The 20,681-nt window shown below is 34.2% G+C and overlaps 1 protein-coding gene across 3 annotated transcripts in view; it reads right to left on the reverse strand.

Annotated features, from left to right (window-relative positions):
- Nucleotides 1-7,409, reverse strand: part of LOC135200094 (uncharacterized) — a 39,899-nt gene extending 32,490 nt beyond the window's left edge. The window contains exon 1 of one of the 3 annotated variants that reach the window (XM_064228411.1): nt 6,671-7,409. In XM_064228411.1, coding sequence (XP_064084481.1) covers nt 6,671-7,273 — 603 coding nt within the window. In that variant the 5' untranslated portion in view covers nt 7,274-7,409. The remainder of the gene's footprint in view (nt 1-6,670) is intronic. The other 2 variants (XM_064228413.1, XM_064228414.1) reach the window with 2 other exon arrangements.
- Between the last annotated feature and the right edge of the window lie 13,272 nt (nt 7,410-20,681).

The raw sequence follows: 20,681 nt of genomic DNA on the forward strand, positions 1-20,681 counted from the left end.
GTAAAACATGTGCCGATGTTTTTTCGGCGTTTGTTTGTTTGTTTATTTGTATGGTGTTTTTACGTTGCATGGAACCAGTGGTTATTCAGCAACGGGACCAACGGCTTTACGTGACTTCCGAACCACGTCGAGAGTGAACTTCTATCACCAGAAATACACATCTCTCACTCCTCAATGGAATACCCGAGAATCGAACTCGCGGCCACCGTGGTGGCAGGAAAAGACCATAGTAACCACGCCACTGAGGCGCTGTTTCTTCGGCGTAATGGAGTTTTCTGTACAGCGTATAATGCTGTATGAAACTCTTAGCCACGGTCGATGAAACTTTCAGCCACGGCCCCGGTGGTAGCCACTTAGCATGTCTGATGAATGGAGAGTGGATGATCAACCAATTTGCAGGCCTCTAGCCTCAATAGCTTTTAAGATCTGAGGGCAGACAGGAAGGGCGGACGGACAGACAAAGCCATATTTTACAGAAAACTAAAATATCAATGAATAAAATAAATCAGACATTCCAGAATCAATATCGGCCCCTTAATTAAATACAAAAATATACCACTAATCAATCATTTTCCGTAAACTTGAGCTAAAAACTTATTCTATAATCGACTGACATAAAAATGTAAAAAGTTTTCTGCAAAAAGTTTTCCGAGTAAGTTTCCACAACACGTAACGCAGACCGCAGAAACTACATTCAAATTCTTTATACTAGGAACTATGCAAACTATTTGGTCTTAAAAACTACATATCAATATCGGAATTGCAATTTATCACGTTTTAACTGAACTCAGAGTTATAAAATGAACACAAAAACTCCTTCATAGACGTAACTGATTTCTTCATTGCACGTTACTCAGAGGCCTTCTACGTAGTCTTTTATACAACTCTGCGTAACATTTTTTTTTTCTCTTTTACGCCTTTGGCAACTAATGTCATGAGATCTTTTATAGCGGCCTTAAGGTCTTCAATCACCGAATTTCTGAGAGAATTTTAAGGTTATCTTTTAGAATTTTTATAAATGTCTTTCCAAGGCACTAAATACCTAAATCTTGTTGTGAAGCCCACCCAATATCTTGCATAAAATTTTCAAAATGAGATCTTTTATAGCGGTCTTGAAGTCTTCAATCACTGCATTTAGAGATATTTTAAGATTATCTTTTAGACGTTTTATAAATGTCTTTCCAAGGCACTAAATACATAAATCTTGTTGTGAAGCCCCACCCAATATCTTTCATAAAATTTTCACAACAACAACAATAAAAACATCAATAATATAATAATAATAATATAATACTAAAAACAATGAAGAACTATATGCATATAATTACGAGATAGATAAAAACTTATTTCCTTGACTAATTCATTTAACTGTTAGATTAAAATCGACTATCGTTCTCTTTACGTTAATACACACACACACACACACACACACACACACACACACATATATATATATATATATATATATATATATATATATATATATATATATATATACATACAAAGATATTATACATATATATTTCATATACATAAGTACATATATCATTCGAGCTACAAATGTCCTTTAATATCTAATTCACTCTACCTCGGAATTGATATATTTTCATATATGTACCGAGGGGGAATTTTTTAGTTGATAATAATTTCGGATCGAACCACCGTCCAGTTGGACGGGGAACGAAATCAGGAACGGACAGTGACGCTACCGAGTCTGCTATGATATATGAAAATATATCAATTCCGAGGTAGAGTGAATTAGATATTAAAGGACATTTGTAGCTCGAATGATTTATATGAATCACGGTGATGTGATAAGTATTCAAGTACATATAGTATATATATATATAGTATAATATATATATATGTGTGTGTCTGTGCATGTATATGTTAACGAAAAACCTGTAATGCGCAAACAGTCGCCAAAATCCTCTCAACCAAAAAAAAAAGACCATTAGTTATAATGGCACGCCCGTGTACTTCATTCAAATGTCAAAAGCGATATTTAGGAGCAAAAATTTCATACAGCACACGGAAATAATTATTTAACTCGATTAATACCTCAAGTATGACACAAATTTTAAGTCCGTATTGACAATGTCATAATGAACGAAACGATTCTTCATTATTCTGTATGTGAATGAATAAATATAATAACGCCATTGTCAACTGCTATTATATATATATATATATATATATATATATATATATATATATATATATATATATATATACATACAAATATATATATATTTCACAAATATATATAATATTCTGCAATTAAATCTTCATCTATCGTAAATACAACCGCTCGTCTTAGCGTCACTACAATAATAACCCAGTATACGGTATTCAGACATTAAACTCCTTTTTTCTATAGAATAGGATAGAATATGGAATTTAGGCCAAAGACCAAGCGCTGGGACCTAAGAGGTCATTCAAAGCTGAAAGTGAAATTGAGAGTAAAAAGTTTAGTAAGGTTGCACTATGAAATAATTGTTAGGAGAGGGTGGAAAGTGAGATAGAAGAAGCGAGAATATGAACGGAGGTACAGCAAAGTTGCACAACGAACAATTGTTAGGAGAGGGTGGAAAGTGAGATGGAAGAGGGAGAATATGAACGGAGGTATAGCAAAATTGCGCAACGAAACAACTGTTAGGAGAGGGTGGAAAGTGAGATGGAAAGGGAGAATATGAACGGAGGTATAGCAAAATTGCGCAACGAAACAACTGTTAGGAGAGGGTGGAGAGTGAGATGGAAAAGGGAGAATATGAACGGAGGTATAGCAAAATTGCACAACGAAACAACTGTTAGGAGAGGGTGGAAAGTGAGATGGAAGAGCTAGAATATGAACGGAGGTGCAATAAAAGTTGCACTACGAAACAATTGTTAGGAGAGGGTGGAAAGTAAGATGGAAGGAAGAGAATATAAACGAAAATACAGTTAAAGAAATGAAAGGAGTTGCCGTTAGGGGCCGAAGGGACGCTGCAAAGAGCATGAAGTATTGCCCACAGTGTACCGCACGAGGTGACCTGAAGGCACTACCCCACTACGGGGCCCACCTTCTATAAAAGTTCATTACAAGTGACACAGCATCGCGTCCCGCAATAGGTATACACTCGCTTCCCATAAAAGGCGGACGATAATTTTCCACGATTCAACGGACCCGCACCAATAATTTCCGACCCAATCCGACCCCACCCCCGCCCCCGCACCGGCACCCGCCTGCCCCACCCGGCAGACAAGGTCACATTTTATTGGCTACTCTGGAAAAGAAGTGATTGCTAAATGTTAGAGGTCGCCCGAGGCAGGTGACCAATCCTATTGTCACTTCCTCGTAATGTATTTAGATTTTATTTTTTTTAGTATACAGATCTACTAGATTTGTACTTGAAATGATGAAACAAAAAGAGAATTATTAGAGGTCAACTTGTCCACTTTTTACGAGGGCATCGAGGGGATAACTCTGATTATATATACTATATTAATTTATATAATACATAAACACTATGTATATATATATATATATATATATATATATATATATATATATATATATATATATATATATATATATATATTGCATATCAATGTACCATTCCAAATTCTACATAAAATGAAAAGCATATAAACTGAGAGAGAGAGAGAGAGAGGAGAGAGAGATAGAGAGAGAAGAGAGAGAGAGAGCGAGAGAGAGGAAAGAGGAGAGAGAAAAGAGAGAGAGAGAATTAATTAGAAGCCACATCACGTCGAATCTATAAATATCAGTTCCTGGTAAGATTATGTTAGAGCCTAAAACAGTTAACTTGTCAGACAAACTACAAAGGCTTAAGGGAAGACGCGAGCACATACGCACATTATATATATATATATGATATATATATATATATATATATATATATGTGTGTGTGTGTGTGTGTGTGTGTGTATATATATATATATGTATATATATATAGTATATATATATATATATATATATATATATATATATATATATATATATATATATATATATATATATATGTGTGTTGTGGGTTGTGTATATATATATTCTATAATGTATATATTATAATAATATATATAATATATATATATTATGTATATATTTATATATATATCATATATATATATAATATATATATCTATAATATATATATAGATATATAACAGTATTTGTCAAAAGGCTACGTCTCCCAATATCGAGTAATTCTTGAGGTAAACAGAATAAAACTACCGAATTATGGTTTGGTTAAATGTGCAGCAACAAATCATCAGATGCTTCTTATACCTATTAAAACAGGACAAAAAGTAGTTGCCATTAAAGCTAATAATGCCATAAGAAGATTTACATAAATCCACCTGATGTACCTACGTACATGCCCTGAAAAAGTTGGCACCCAAGCGATTATTTTTTTCTTAGCTGGCATTTTGGGGATGAAGTCGCTGGCCCTCGTCTTTCTCCATTTTAGCGAATAAACCCAGTCGACCAACTCTAACGGTCTCGATTAACTCCTTAAGTTAACAACATTCACGTTTCTCGCGAAACTAATCCATACAGCCTCCGTCTTCGTACGCGGAGTCGAACACCACCCTCCTCTCTCTCTCTCGTGGCTCTCTCTCTCTCTCTCTCCTCTCTCTCTCTCTCTCTGTATATTATATATTATTATATATATATATATTATATATATATATATATATATATATAATATATATATTAAGATATATATCTATATGTATATGTAATATATATGAATAAAACTTACCTATAACCAAAAATCAATAACTAGAAAAGCGGAAAACCGACAAAGGCAGCCAAAAAATACCCTGGTCCTCCGCCCCTTCCCCTCCCTCTCGATCAGGTGAGTAACCAAACGAAGGTCAGCAGATACGATACAGGAAGTGGCGCAAAAGGGCCTCCTGAGAAGGGAAGTGAAATTTTGCCCCTTCGGGCGTCTATTCAGTAACTCGACGGAGGCCCCAGTAACTATTTTTATTCATAACACAGTACGAAATGAAATAGTTCAGTACCCTATTCGTAATGTTTCAAATTTGATCAGTACAAATAAAATAGCCCGGAATTAAATAGTGCGGTATAATGTTCTTAATGTTCTAGATTTGATAAATAAAAAAATAAAAATCTGTAATAATAATTTCATCCACTGAAATGAAAGAAACCCGACGAATGGCGCCCATAAATTGCAGCTTATTAACTATCTCAATAAAGTGCTAACTTAAATACATATGATTAATCTAAAAACAATTAAGGCATTCGTGTGTATACCTGATACTCACAAAAAAGAAATAAAGATTCACAATAACCTCACCTCAACAGGTAAACAGAATGAAAATAATTACGTTAGACCATGAACAGAATAATGCTAAACAGAACATGGCAAGAATATCTCGTCCGGTAAAAGTTATTATTAACGAACCCCAAATTCTTGTGGAACAACTTTAAAAAGCCATTTTTACGGGACGTCTGTAGGCAGATTCAATCTGCCTAGGAATAAGAACGCAACTTCAGAGAAATTCCTCAGCAACACTTAGCTCTTTTAGAAATGAAGGACGTCCTACAAGCAACAAATCAATGGTAGTTAGCAATTTTCAAGAGAGGTTTATCAATTCTGATATCTTCCCTGGCTGCTTCGACAATAACTGTTCCGAACTCAACCCAGACTCCTCAACAAGAGACAGAAAGTCTCCCCAGAGTAGTCCGCTCCAGAAACGCTTCTATAATAAATGACCACCTGAAAATACAGCCCAGCCAGACACTCATTGTTTAAATATCACCCAAAGATGAACACGCCTTCGAAATCTCTTCGGGTATCCAAGGTTACGAAATGTTGTCAGGAACCTAAATTATACTACCAATTGAAATGTTGTCAGGGACATAAAATATACTACCAATTGAAATGTTGTCAGGGACATAAAATATACTACCAATTGAAATGTTGTCAGGGACATAAAATATACTACCATTTGAAATGTTGTCAGGGACATAAAATATACTACCATTTGAAATGTTGTCAGGGACATAAAATATACTACCATTTGAAATGTTGTCAGGGACATAAAATATACTACCATTTGAAATGTTGTCAAGGACATTTAAAAATATACTAACCTTGAAATGTTGTCAGGGACATAAAATATACTACTATTTGAAATGTTGTCTGGAACTTAAACTATACAACATTTGAAATGTTGTCTGGAACTTAAACTATACAAACATTTGAAATGTTGTCAGGCATCTAAAATATATAAATAATTGAAATCTCAAGAACCTAAAATATTCAAAATTTGAAATGTTGTCAGGTATCTAAATATACAAACATTTGAAATGTTGTCAGGTACCTCAATATACAAACATCTGAAATGTTGACAGGAAACCAAAAATATACTACCTTTTGAAAAGCTGTCAGGAACATAAAATATACAAACATTTGAAATGATGTCCGAAACCTAAAACATACTGACATAAACTTTGATCATTTAAGGAGCTGAATCAAAGACCGTTTACCATTCAAACATCTTTGTTAACCTGACTGCAAATCTACCTCACACTGGAAAGACAGACGACAAACTGGAAGGTCAACCAGACTGAACATAAATTTTGCAATAAACACAAACAACGACATCTAACAACAATCAATCGATTCGACGTCCTCACCTGTTTGTGGGCCGTGACGACATCGCTAATTTTGACAGCCTTGTCAGCACGTGTCCTGAGCTGAAGGTGGTCCCTGACGCTGGCCAGTCCCAAAACCCTCTGGACGGTGGCGTCCACATGGGGGTCGTGCACATGTCTCAATCCTCCAGGGGAACCTCCGAGATCGAGTGCTGGCTGTTGGGCACCTGGTCCTCCGACGCCGACGGTGTCGTAAGGTGGGGGCAAGGGGACTCCGACTGTGCCCTGTCCGCCCGCCGAGGGGGGGAGAGGTACGCCAGAGCCCTGTTCTAAGGGCACCACGAAGACGGGATCATCACCGAAACCACCGACAGGCGTCGCTCCTCCTGTCGGAGGCAAGGGGACACCGCCGCCCTGTCCGAGAGGAAAACCGCCATCGCTTCCAACGGAGAGATGCACATCCGACGTATGGGGTGGAAGTGGCACTCCTCCTCCGCCACTGCCGATGTCTAGCGACGCTCCTGCTGGGCCTGACGATGCCTGCTGTGGTGGAAGGCCAGGCAGTGGCACTCCTCCATCTTGAGCTAGGACCAAGTTCGCCACACTACCCAACACAACCACCAAAAACTGTACCCGCCACCACATTGTCCGAGAGTCGCAATTTGAGTATTTGACCCTCTCAACACCACATACACCTCAATACTGAAGTCTTTGATGGAGACACGCTGCTAAAAGAACTTCGTCTGAAGGATTGTTGTTGCCGAACAGCTGACTCATGCTGCAACTGCCAGGCGTACGATGTCAACTCGCTTTCATTAGTTATTATATTTTTGTACTTTGGATAGGTTATTCCCGTATTCTTTTCGATTGCACACCTAGCACAAATGAAAATTAACACTTTATAACTAATATCAATCAAAATTCACTTTTAAAATTCTCGTTTTAAACAACAAAAATAAAAGACGCAGCAACTATGCCGAGATGGCATTGATTGCATCAGTTTCCAGATTTCACGAGAAACCTCACTGCAAACTTCATAAAATAACAAAATAGTCTAGTTAATAGCCGAAAACAAGTTAGTTTTGATAGAAAACTGTAATGTCGAACAAATAAACGTAAACAACAGCGAATACGTCTGGCCAGAAGTGTCACCCAGACAGCGGTATCTGGCATGCATCATTGATTGGCATCGTCACCTGGCGAATGGCATACCAATTGAGTCATTGCGCATTAATCAAAAGCTATTTCTCACTCGGTATGAAAACGCACTTGCACGTACCTATTTCTCATCCACACAACAGAAACGCAAACTTCCTGTTTAATTAACTATGAACTATGAAGACACACTAGAACATACCACGTCTTGAGGCCATACGATTTCAAAATACTGAACGAGCAACGTTCTCCGTATTAATGGCCGGTGCGTTTTGACATTCTAAAGAGAACAGTGCAACGTGAGTCATGGTGGCCTTATGATGCTCTTCAAAGAAATAGTGGCATTTATCGCACGCATTATCTCCGCAAGAATAAAATAAAAAATGCAAAAAAAAACAACGATAAGGTTATGGAAAATTCACTATTGTTCTCTTGTGTGTGTGTGTATATATATATATATATATATATATATATATATATATATATATATATATCATATATTAATTTAAGCAATCATTCCAGTGTCGAACTTGTAATAAAAACAAAAATACCGCAGATAATTATTTAGCTTTGTATATTGAATCAAAGTTTTCTTTTAAGCTATGTAATTAAATACTTATTCGCTAATTCACATGTATCTGGTGTAATTTTAAATGTCTGTACACACACGCACACACACACACACACACACACACACACATATATATATATATATATATATTATATATATATATATATATATATGAATAACTTAATCACGAAATATATAAAGCGTGATGCTATATAAATAAAGGTAATGCCACGTGTGGACCGGAAGGTCTATGGATTTCTCGTCTTTTCATTTTCCCCCGTGGCATTACCTTTATATATATATATATATATATATATATATATATATATATATATATTAGTGGATACATTTTGTGTGTGCATGGGTGTGTCTCAATATAAGCATTTACCGATATAACGGAAACAGAATATAAAGTATGGAGAGAGAGAGAGAGATGAGACGAGAGAGAGAGAGAGAGAGAGACAGATAACCTGTTTTGACACAACGAGACAAAAATATGCAGCAAAATAGATGAAAATTCCATGAACTGTCTTCATTTTCTCCAAAGCGGCTAAGGGGAGGGGGAATGTTATTTTTTTCTTTTTTTAGCCCCAAAACATAATACAAAACAAACACGGAGGACCTTTAAAGCTGAGATAACCTCCGCCAAGTGGCAGGACTGCCGGGGGCGCGGGTTGGGGGGGGGGCGGAGTTTGCGGGGAGTTCCTAACCCCGTGCAAACACATATCAAAATAAACCAGGCGAGTGGATCCATGTTATATTAGCGACTGAATTGCGAATACGGTTAAATGCTGTAGCGTCCAGACTGTAAACGTATATAGTAATGATAAATTGTTAGTGAAAGAATTACGAATAAATAGTTTGCATAATGTATGACCCATTTAACGTCATTCTTGATTTTATTTGATTAAATCTAGGCTGCTATGCCCGGAAGAAAGGAATACAGGGAAAGAATATGGAAGAAGTTGGTAAATGATAAGATGACGACGACCAAAGCGGTAATATAAAAAGAAAATGTTCAAAGACATTATTTCAAGTGAAAACGACTCGGATTGTAAATCAAAATAAACAAGAACTGCCCTAATACACTAATTAAGTGTCCAAATAATAAAAATATACGATAACATTATAACTGAAGGTACTTTTGGTAACCACCGTACAAATTGGCGCTGCTAATATTTATGATGCTGGCATTAATTGCATGCAGTATAATAAGCATCACATCAATACAGTAATTTTATCAATTATTTGATATAATAGTCAATTCACTAACTTTAGCACTAATTATACGCATGATATGGATTATGACAGGTATACACAGCCAATTAAGATAAATGCTGTGGACTAGATTTGCTGGCCAAATTCAGTTGTCGTCGCTGAAAAAAAAATATCAAAACAGTAATCCTAATTTTGCAATAGAAAACTTATCGTTTTATAAACTGGAACAGCCAATTCAGGCATATAATTACTAACAAAGAATAGATTGGACAAACGAGTCGGAGCCAGCAATCACCACCATTATGAAGACTGGAGCAGCGAATCAGTCAACAAAGCAGATTGGGTAAACTAATCGAAACAAATAAAGTGATTGGACACACGAATCAGTATTAGAAAAACCTTCTTAGTAAAGATGAGATGCATCAATCAATATAATGAACAACACTGCACAAATCTGGTGTATATAATTTTCAATTAAATCAACAATACTTAACCTTGCGAAGAGCACACCTCTATTTTACTGAGAAAATGACTCAGTGTTTTGAGGGAAATGTTTCTTTATAAAACATTACGTCATCCAAGGTGCGTCGGAATTCAAACGGGGAATCAATAAACGTCATTTCTTGCGCAAACAAAAGCGTCTGGAAACACGGAGGGTAGTAACAATATCAACAGCAGAAACGCTAACAATGATAAAAACAAAGGCAGCTGCTACAATAACACTAATTATAATAATATTACATTAAAAATTAAATCTAACGAAAGCTAAGTCTGTAACAGTAAGTATACTAGTAATAGTAAATAAATATTAAAAATAATGAAAGTAAAAAAACATAATTTATAATATATTTCTTCTATGCTTATTCCATCGTCGGGGTCGCTGTTTGTAATGAGCATTTTCCAGATGTTTCTAAATCAAGGAATAGTTCAAATGTTAATTGGTTTTGGCAACAACAACAAAAGAGCAATAATAATATAAATAAAAATAATTATACTAATAATAATAATAATAATAATAATAATAATAATAAAAAGCTAATTGGTTCGTCATTTAATAAAGGTTATAACACGGGTAGTAAAATGATAAAGGGCCCCTATTGTTTGTTTCCCATTCCATATCACTTGGCTGATTAGATATCAAACCCCCTTATGTTAATCACAGGATTAATTAATCAATACAGATCGGACATTTTAATCAACAGCAATTAACGCACTGATTGGATATTGTTATCAGTAATAATTAATCTGTAAATCGGATCCAAAAACTACCATTGGGAATTAAACTGATAACAATACCATCCAGACTAATTAATAGCTAGATGGCGCACACGACGCTCACAATGTACACATATGTATATATATTTATATATATAACATATATATATATATATATATATATATATATATATATATATATATATATGACTTAAAAATGTTCATTACCTACCTGAAGACCGAGACAGCACTCTGGAATATAGTACTTACTTTCTATATTTTGGCGTTTTTGTGGGCTCCTTTCATTAGACACACACACACACACACACACACACACATATCTATATATATATATATATATATATATATATATATATATATATATACATATATATATATATATATATATATATATATATTATCATATATACACATACACATTTACACACAATATATATAAATGAATATTCATATATTCATTTATATATATTACATACATACAGATGCATGATATATATATATATATATATATATATATATATCTACACACACACACACATATATATATCATATATATATAATATATATGTGTGTGTGTATATATATATATATATATATATATATATATATATATATATATATATATATATATATATACACACACATATATATATATATATATATATTATATATATATATATAGTACATATATATATATCTTCACATCACCGTGCCATTATTAGATGCACAAACATTCAGCGAATTAGAAATTACCTGGTAGCTTAATGTTTGTGAATATAGTGTGTGGGACGAGGCTGCAACCTCTATGCCCCTCTACACTCTGGCTGAGACCTACCACAGCTGACAAACGGCCATGTACATCGTTCACAACTTCGGTCAAATGAGAGATATTAGAATTGAAGGAACATATAAACACTCATAAAGATATAAATTTACATGAACAATTACCTGTCTACAAAGAAGATACCCCATATGGGGGTAGCGCGCTCAGTGCACCTCGCTGGGTGCACTGTATGCAAATTCCTTTTATTGAACCTCCATTCATATTTTCTTTTTTTTATCTTGCTGTCAACTCTTTCCCAACAATTGATTCATAGCGCAACTGCTTTGAGGTTTTCCACCTGAATGACCACATAGATCCCAGCGCTTGGTCTTTGGCCTAAACTCCATATTCCATTCCATACCACTAACAGGATGAATGAATTGGAATAAGAAATTTATGCCAAAGGCCAACCGCTGGGTCCTATGAGGTCAATCAGCGCTGATAAGGAAACAGAGCAAAGGAGGGTTCAAAGATGCAAGAGGAGGAAAAAGAGAATATGAACGGAGGTACAGTAAAAGGAATGAAAGGGTTGCAGCTAGGGGCCGAAGGGATACTAGAAAGATCCTTTAAGTAATGTCTACAGTGCACCGCGTGAAGTGCACTGATGGAACTACTTCCCCACGGAGAACAGGACGTATGATAATATATGTATTATCATACATCCTGTTTTTATTCTTGTCATGATGTCTTTGTGGTAGTCTTTTCCTAGTGTAATCGTGAATTTATATATATATATATATATATATATATATATATATATATATATATATATATATATATATATATGTATGTGTACTAAGCAAATTAATTCGTAGTTTAACCTTGAATCTCTCTCTCTCTCTCATATATAAATAAATAAATAAATATATATATATATATATATATATATATATAATATATATATTATGTGCATTTATACATATAATATATATATCTATATATATATATATATATTATATATATATATATATATAGAGAGAGAGAGAGAGAGATTCAAGGTTAAACTACGAATAAATTTGCTTAGAAACAGTACAAGAATAAAAGAAAAAAATGTATTAAAAAAATTCACGATTACACTGGGAAAAGACTACCTCAGAATCATCATGACAAGAATAAAAATGTTTACAATATAAACGACGGATGAGGACGCTCCCAACCTCGGCCACATCCTAATGAGTGGGAATCTTCCAGATGGCACTTTGAGATCGTGACGTCAACAGCAATTTGCGGCGCATGCGCGTTCATTGCGACAAAGACTGACTTCACCGTACATGACTGCCATAAGAAATATCGAAGGATAATTGAATGAATCGTTTTTCATCATCCAAACCCGGATTTTAATGAATAAAATAAATATTTAATAAGAAACTAATCATTTAATTATTTATTTTCGTTAAATATTAAATGGATTTCCATTAGCATCAATAAATGAAGGCAAAAGAATCGCTAAGGTTGCGCTATTAGAACACAATTACCTATGGACAGAATAAATATGACAAAATTAACGATTATTTATTCTTCAATAATATGGAATTTATTTCCAATAAAACTAGTCAATATGAAAAAGAATCACTAGGTTTGCATTATTCGAACACAATTATTTTTGAAGACAGTGAAAATTACAAAGATGTTATTACCCAATCTATCACAAATAATTTCTTTTGTCATGAAAGTGACAAAAGGAGATAAAACCAGACACAAGTTACTGTCAACTTCATCCTTTAGCTGTTAAACTAAAAATGAGCCGTTTGAAGACAACATCGCATGATGTTGCTGCACACAAATAATAATAATAATAATAATAATAATAATAATAATAATAATAATAATAATAATAATAATAATAATAATAATAATAATAATAATAATAATAATAATAATGGTGCAGAAATCCACAATGATTTAGTCGTAAATAGACTGAGAGGGAGAATCCAGTAAGTTATCGACAGCTCACGTTTTGTATATATATTCTTAATACATATTTACACCTACACCTTTGTGGAATTCTTCATCATTTTAGTGACTCGTGATATTATGAGAATTTTTATAAATAATAAAAATAACAATAATAATAATAATGTATTCCACTGCAAAGTTTAGCCACAGTCAATGAGACTTCTTTTAAATGTCACACGAGACAATTGTAAATAAATTACATATTCAAGATCATTTTAACGGTCAATTTTGAACATTCATAACGACCTCGCTTAACAACAAACAGAGATATCTGAAGGAAATCAAGAACTTTGCTTTTAAATTAAAGTTTTGCGGTATTACGTGAGGGCATCCTAACTTACTACACCGTCTAAACCAGCCATCGTATTACCGTTAATTTGACATCTAAAGGAAATGTAACAATTTTGTTAATCAACTTCGGAAATGAAATTGGGAGAAAGTCGCAGTTTCACTCGAGACTAGAAGTGCTGATAGGTTAAGCAGGGTATCTCAAGAACGGCTGAACAAAATCCGATCAAACTTGGATGTGGGGTTCACGGAGCAACCCTCTTGAGATGATCGACTTTTGGGACAAATCAGCTCAAGGTTCGATGACTTGTTGCCATGGAAACAATCTCGCCCCTGGCGAAAGAAGAGAATTTTCGAGAGTTTTAACGGTTCTTGGCCGGTCACATATTTCTGGTATTCATTTTACACGGTATATTTAGACCCTAACTTCATTATCTATTCACTTACGAGTATTAAATCTACCGAACGTTCTTGTAATACTGTTATGCATAACTTTAAATAGTTGTGCACATTAGGAAATCTGATATATTATTCTTGAAAGCCCTTTTATTGAATACTTCTCAGGGAACTGAATAATCATTCTTCTGGTGCAGAAACCGAGAAAGGCAAGACATATAAAATAAAATTAAATAAATAAATAAAAGGATGCCTGGCACACCGCTTGAAAACCGAGTGTATAAAATTTGATTTGAGTTGCAAAAGACTAAAAATCTCTCTCTCTCTCTCTCTCTCTCTCTCAATGTTAAATATCTAAATATCCATATGGTGTCTGGATGAATTCCATTTCGATAGTTAAATTGTCATAAGCTGAGCCATCATTTATTTACCTTGTTTAACAATGACAAGATTATATGACTTTGACAAAAAATTTGCAAAGATATATTAATTAGATTACAGAAGCCAAATTCTAATCATTGCAAATGTATAAAGCAAAAATAAAAATAAGAATAAAAGTAATAAAAATAAAAATAAAATACGAGAAATTAAATAAAAAATTTGAATTGTAAAATAATAATTATACGCAAATACTTCCTTCATGAAATAAAATAAGTATAAGTGACAGTCAAAATAAAAAGCAAAAGACTGACGAGAGAGAGAGAGAGAGAGAGAGAGAGAGAGAGAGAGAGAGAGAGAGAGAGAGAGGAATTTTGCCAAGGGAGTGACATTAACGCTGACAAACAAGTCCATTCAAAAGCACACAAACAGTATCGAGTCTGCAGGGGAAATGACCTAATAGTTGATTAGGTCACTGTTTTTTCATCCATGCAGAGGCAGGATGTCAGTCGAGATTGTGGTCCCTCTACCAGAGCCCCCCCTCCCCCCACCCTCTCTTTCTCTCTCTCTCTCTCTCTCTCTCACAGACACACAATCTAAGTATGGGACTACTTTATTCTGCCATCCTTACGAACTCTCTCCGTCTCTCCCTCACGTAGGTTTTCCTTGAGAGCTGAAATACCGTGAGAGATTTCTTTGGCCTAAAGGTCTCACGGTATCGAGTTTCTATTCGGGGACGTTGTAATGGATTGTGTGTGTGTATATATATATATATATATATATATATATATATATATATATATATAATATATACATATATAGTATATGTATATACTATATATATATATTACATATTATATATTATATACTATATATGTAATATATATACACATACATATTCATACATATACACACATACATGTTTACACATACAAATATACAGAATTTTCTATATATTCAATCTTAACATAAAAATGATATCTCGAACCCAGCCAATTCCACAATGACAAACCAGGTCTAATAATGACAATACTTCCGAAAATAAGAAGGAAAAACCCACTACGTTCAAGCTTCCTCTCAAAAACTCTATAACGACAATCGGACGTCAATTCAATGGAAATAATCTCTTGAAGCAAACGAGGACTCATTGCAGTTCACAAAGACAAACTCCCACTGTCAATTGTTTCTCTCGGGAGAGAGAGAGAGAGAGAGAGAGAAAAAAAGGGTTGCGTCATCCCTCGGCTGGAAAGGTAAACAAACATGACGTCATTTCCCTGGAAATGGCCTCTTCCACAAGTACGAGTGTTTGTTGCCTTTCGCAGAATAGAAACAAAAGGGATGCAGTCGAGAGAGAGAGAGAGAGAGAGAGAGAGAGAGAGAGAGAGAGAGTTGGTAGTTGAGAACATTTCGCAGAATAGAAACAAAAGGGATGCAGTCAAGACAGAGAGAGAGAGAGAGAGAGAGAGAGAGAGAGAGAGAGAGAGATACCGATGATGGGAGAGGAGAAATGAGAGAGGCGGTGGTTAAAAGTAAATAACGCTAAAAGATCTAGCAGCAGAGATCGCAAGTAGGTGTCCTTGCACGAACGGTCATTACAAAAACCAGGAAGGAGAGAGAGAGAGAGAGAGAGAGAGAGAGAGAGAGAGAGAGAGAGAGAGAGAGAGAGAGAAGGGCGGTGCATGAAGAGCGAAGAACGACAAGTCCAATGAAAGGAAGAAGATGAAAGCAAACAATAATCATTTCACTGGAAAGACCCTTCACGCATGCAAGGCATTGTCTCCACACTAATTCACCGCTACTACTCTATCTCTCTCTCTCTCTCTCTCTCTCTCATACACACACAATGTACACACACACACACACACACAATATATATGGGTATATATATATATATATATATTATATATATCTATATATATAATATATATATATATGTTATGTATGTATGTATGTATGTATGTATGTGTGCGTTATTGTCATTGTTGTGTGTGTGGAATGATACTTCACAAAAGCAGCCGTACGTCTGAACACTGTTCTACCGTTCGTTATTTGCTGGCAAAGGTTTGCCTAAAACTTAAGCATATGTTTTGAAACGTCTTAGGCATCAATACCACTTTATATTATTATTATTATTATTATTTTTTTATTATTATTATTATTCTTCAGAAGAAGAATCAACATTATTCATATGGAACAAGTTCACAGTTAGCCACTGACTTGAAATTGAAATTCAAACTTCCAAAGAATATGGTATTCATTAGAAAAAAAAACTAACAGAAGGTAACTCGTTCAATGTTGCTGTGACCTCTCTCTCTATCTCTCTCTCTCTCTCTCTCGATTGCTACACACACACACACACACAACACACACACACACACACACATATATATATATATATATATATAATATGATCATAATGATATATATATATATATATACATACAAAAAATACATGTATTATTATATATATATATATATATATATATATATATATATATATATATATATTATATACACACACTCTCTCTCTCTCTCCCTCATATATGCACATCAACTTAAGGTTTTAGTCTACTATCTTGCTCTTACAAACGGACGTAAAATAAATGGAATTTTTTTTAAAATAATAACAGCAATTCCATCTAATAGCAAGTTTTGTTCTATCCCAACCTAAGAGTATGAATAAAGAAAAAAACTCATTTAAGCACCCAAGATATTAACTTTTATTTTTCCCCACATTTTTGTGTGTTATCCTGAACTATCAGACTTAAAATTGCCAAGTTTACTAATACTGAGATGTTAGGCATATCATCTTCTTGGTTTCTTAAATGCCTTTATTCAATATGAGGCTTTTTAAACGTGGTGCATTGTATGCATTATTTTTGTTTGTTTTGTTTGTATGGTGTTTTTACGTGGTTATTCAGCAACGGGACCAACGGCTTTACGTGACTTCCGAACCACGTCGAGAGTGAACTTCTATCACCAGAAATACACATCTCTCATTCCTCAATGGAATGGCCGAGAGTGTATGCATTATTAAACGTTCATCGCAACGTTCCTTCGGTCCCTAGCTGCAACCCCTTTCATTCCTGTTAGTGTACCTACATTCATATTCTCTTTCCTCCATCTTGCTGTCCACCCTCTCCTAAGATTTATTGCACAGTGCAACTGCTTTGAGGTTTTCATCCTGTTGCACCTTTCAAACCTTTTACTCTCAATTTCCTTTCCAGCGGTAAATGACCTCATGGGTCCCAGTGCTTGACATTTTGCCTAAACTCTATATTCCAATTACAATTCCAACGTATGAGGAATGCAAATAGCTTCTGGGTTCTAAAAACAAATAAATAACAATCCATACGAATTCAGTAATAAACATAAAGCCATTCGCTTGAATCTTAAAAGGTTACGTTCGGGTGTAAAAAAAAAAAAAAAAAAAAAAAAAAAAAAAAAAAAAAAAACTCCAAACTTGAAGGGAACTTTTCGTAGTCCCTCAAGTACCCTGACCACGTGGTTGAAAAAGCTGCTTGCAGTCAAGATCCAAGTTTCTTTCTTATTATGACGACAATCCAGAAGAAGGATTTCGATTTTTTCTTTAAGATCCCATCCTTGGATAACTTCATAGAAAAAGAAATGTTAGGAAGGGTCATCACTTTGGTTTTAGTGGTCAGGCAACTCCCGGTTCAGCTGTTAATAATGCTTATCACAAAATGGAAGAAACATCATAGACATAGGCATATAAACAATGATTGTTTATATGCTATTCTCCCCAAAATAAACTTACTCTCCCTCTCTAAACACTAACGTACACATACACACACACATACATACATATATATAAAGATTAGTGTTTTTATGGGTAACCTTTATTGGATATTATAAATTCTGTAATAAATGCTCGGAATATCTGGTCCCAACTTTCAAATAGTATTTTATGGGATATATATATATATATATATATATATATATAATGTATGTATATAATATAAGTATATATATATATTATATTTATGCATATAAAACATAGGGGGTTTATATATATATATATATATATATATATATATATATATATACATACATACATAACGAAAGCGTCGATAACATACAGACATACGAATAATGCCATTTTGAACCATAATACCAGTACTTACTACCAAATATAATATTATGCATCACAGATTTGTAGACATCGCCACCACCACTTATAGATCCAAAAGTCTATAGTATACTTGAAGCCGCCTTCACTGAGAAGCCACCCACCGAGTTTTCCTACTCTTGCAGACAGATATTCATGAGACCTATTTCAAAAGGTTAATATTTCGACATCTGGATTTCCCCTGCGAACTACGTGACCCTATATCCTTTAATTCACTATCTTTTTTGTCAAAATAGTACTTGTAAAAAATATTCTTTGTAATAAATATGTGTAAAAAATACTCGGATGATATCAAGATTAGCGACCCACTATTTTTCAAGACAGTGTTATACCAATTTGATTTATAGATATACATATGCATATTATATCTATATATATATATATGTATATATATATATATTTCTATATATATATATATATATGTATATATATATATATATATATATATAAGGAAAAATAGTGGGTTCGTTAATCATGACATGATCCAAATACTCTTAGTGAAAATACTCAATGTAAAAATGCTTCTTGGTAAAAATACTCCTTGTACTTAAATACATCTGGGGGAAAAGAGCGCGCATAAGGAGTCTTTAATCCTCCCAAGATTAATACTCCATTAATCCTGAATCCTTCGACAATCCATCAGTTCTAGGGAGATCATGTCTGAAAAACCCAGTAGCTTCCTTTTTCCAATTAAATAACTGCTATTCACTTCTCTTGTCTTCCTACTACTTCACTTTGTACCATTATCAAGGTTACATTTATCTATAGTACATCTGTTCATCTAGAAAAACAGACAGAGAGACGGATACACAGTGCAGCACTCAACTTCCGTTTACTGTTCTGATTCGGTCTGGGAGGCAGGGGCAGGGGTGGGGGGGGGGGGGGGGGTGTGTGAGATTGAGCACGGTCTAAATAGACCTATCTGGAGATCTTGGATGGGAGAGTAATCTCGCTACTATAAAGGAAGTTGCTAAGAAGTCAGAAGGCTGTATTATCCTTCTTGCTCTAATCCCTCAAGAGAAGATGAAGGATGCGTGTAGTGGAATGTAATATATATATATATATATATATTATATCTATATATATATATATATATATATATATATATATATATATATAATATATATGCATTAAGCTACAAATGTCCATTAATATCCAATTCGCTCTACCTCGAAATTAATATATTTTCATATATGCTTAACCGAAGGGGTATTTTTTGTTTTCTCGATAATAGACTTACCTGGACCAGGGCGCGAACCCATGGATCCTTTCAAATCCAGGAACGTCAGGGAAGCTTTTACCTCTCGCGGTGGTGTAGTAGGTAAAAGCTTAACTGACGTTCCTGGATTTGAAAGGATCCATGGGTTCGCGCCCTGGTCCAGGCAAGTCCTATTATCGAGAAAAAAAAATTCCCCTTCGGTTAAGCATATATGAAAATATATTAATTCCGAGGTGAGACGAATTAGATATTAAAGGACATTGTAGCTCGATATATGTATATGAATCACGGAAATGTGATATGACTTTATATATATATATATATATATATATATATATATATATATATATATATATATATAGCTATTCTATAAATGTCCTTTAATATCCAATTCGCTCTACCTCGAAATTAATATATTTTCATATATGTTAACCGAAGGGGAGTTTTTTTTTTTTTTTTTTTTTTTTTTGTTGATAATATTTCTTGGTCTCGTGTTCAAGAGTCGGTAATGTCACTGAATCCTGATTTCTCCTCTGTCCGCTGGCGCTGGTTCGAACCCACGAGAGGACGAAATTATTATCAACTAAAAAATTCCATTCGGTTAACATATATGAAATATATTAATTCTGAGATAGATCGAATTGGATATTAAAGGACATTTGT

This window comes from Macrobrachium nipponense, chromosome 26 (genome assembly GCF_015104395.2).
Source record: "Macrobrachium nipponense isolate FS-2020 chromosome 26, ASM1510439v2, whole genome shotgun sequence".
NCBI lineage: Eukaryota > Metazoa > Arthropoda > Malacostraca > Decapoda > Palaemonidae > Macrobrachium > Macrobrachium nipponense.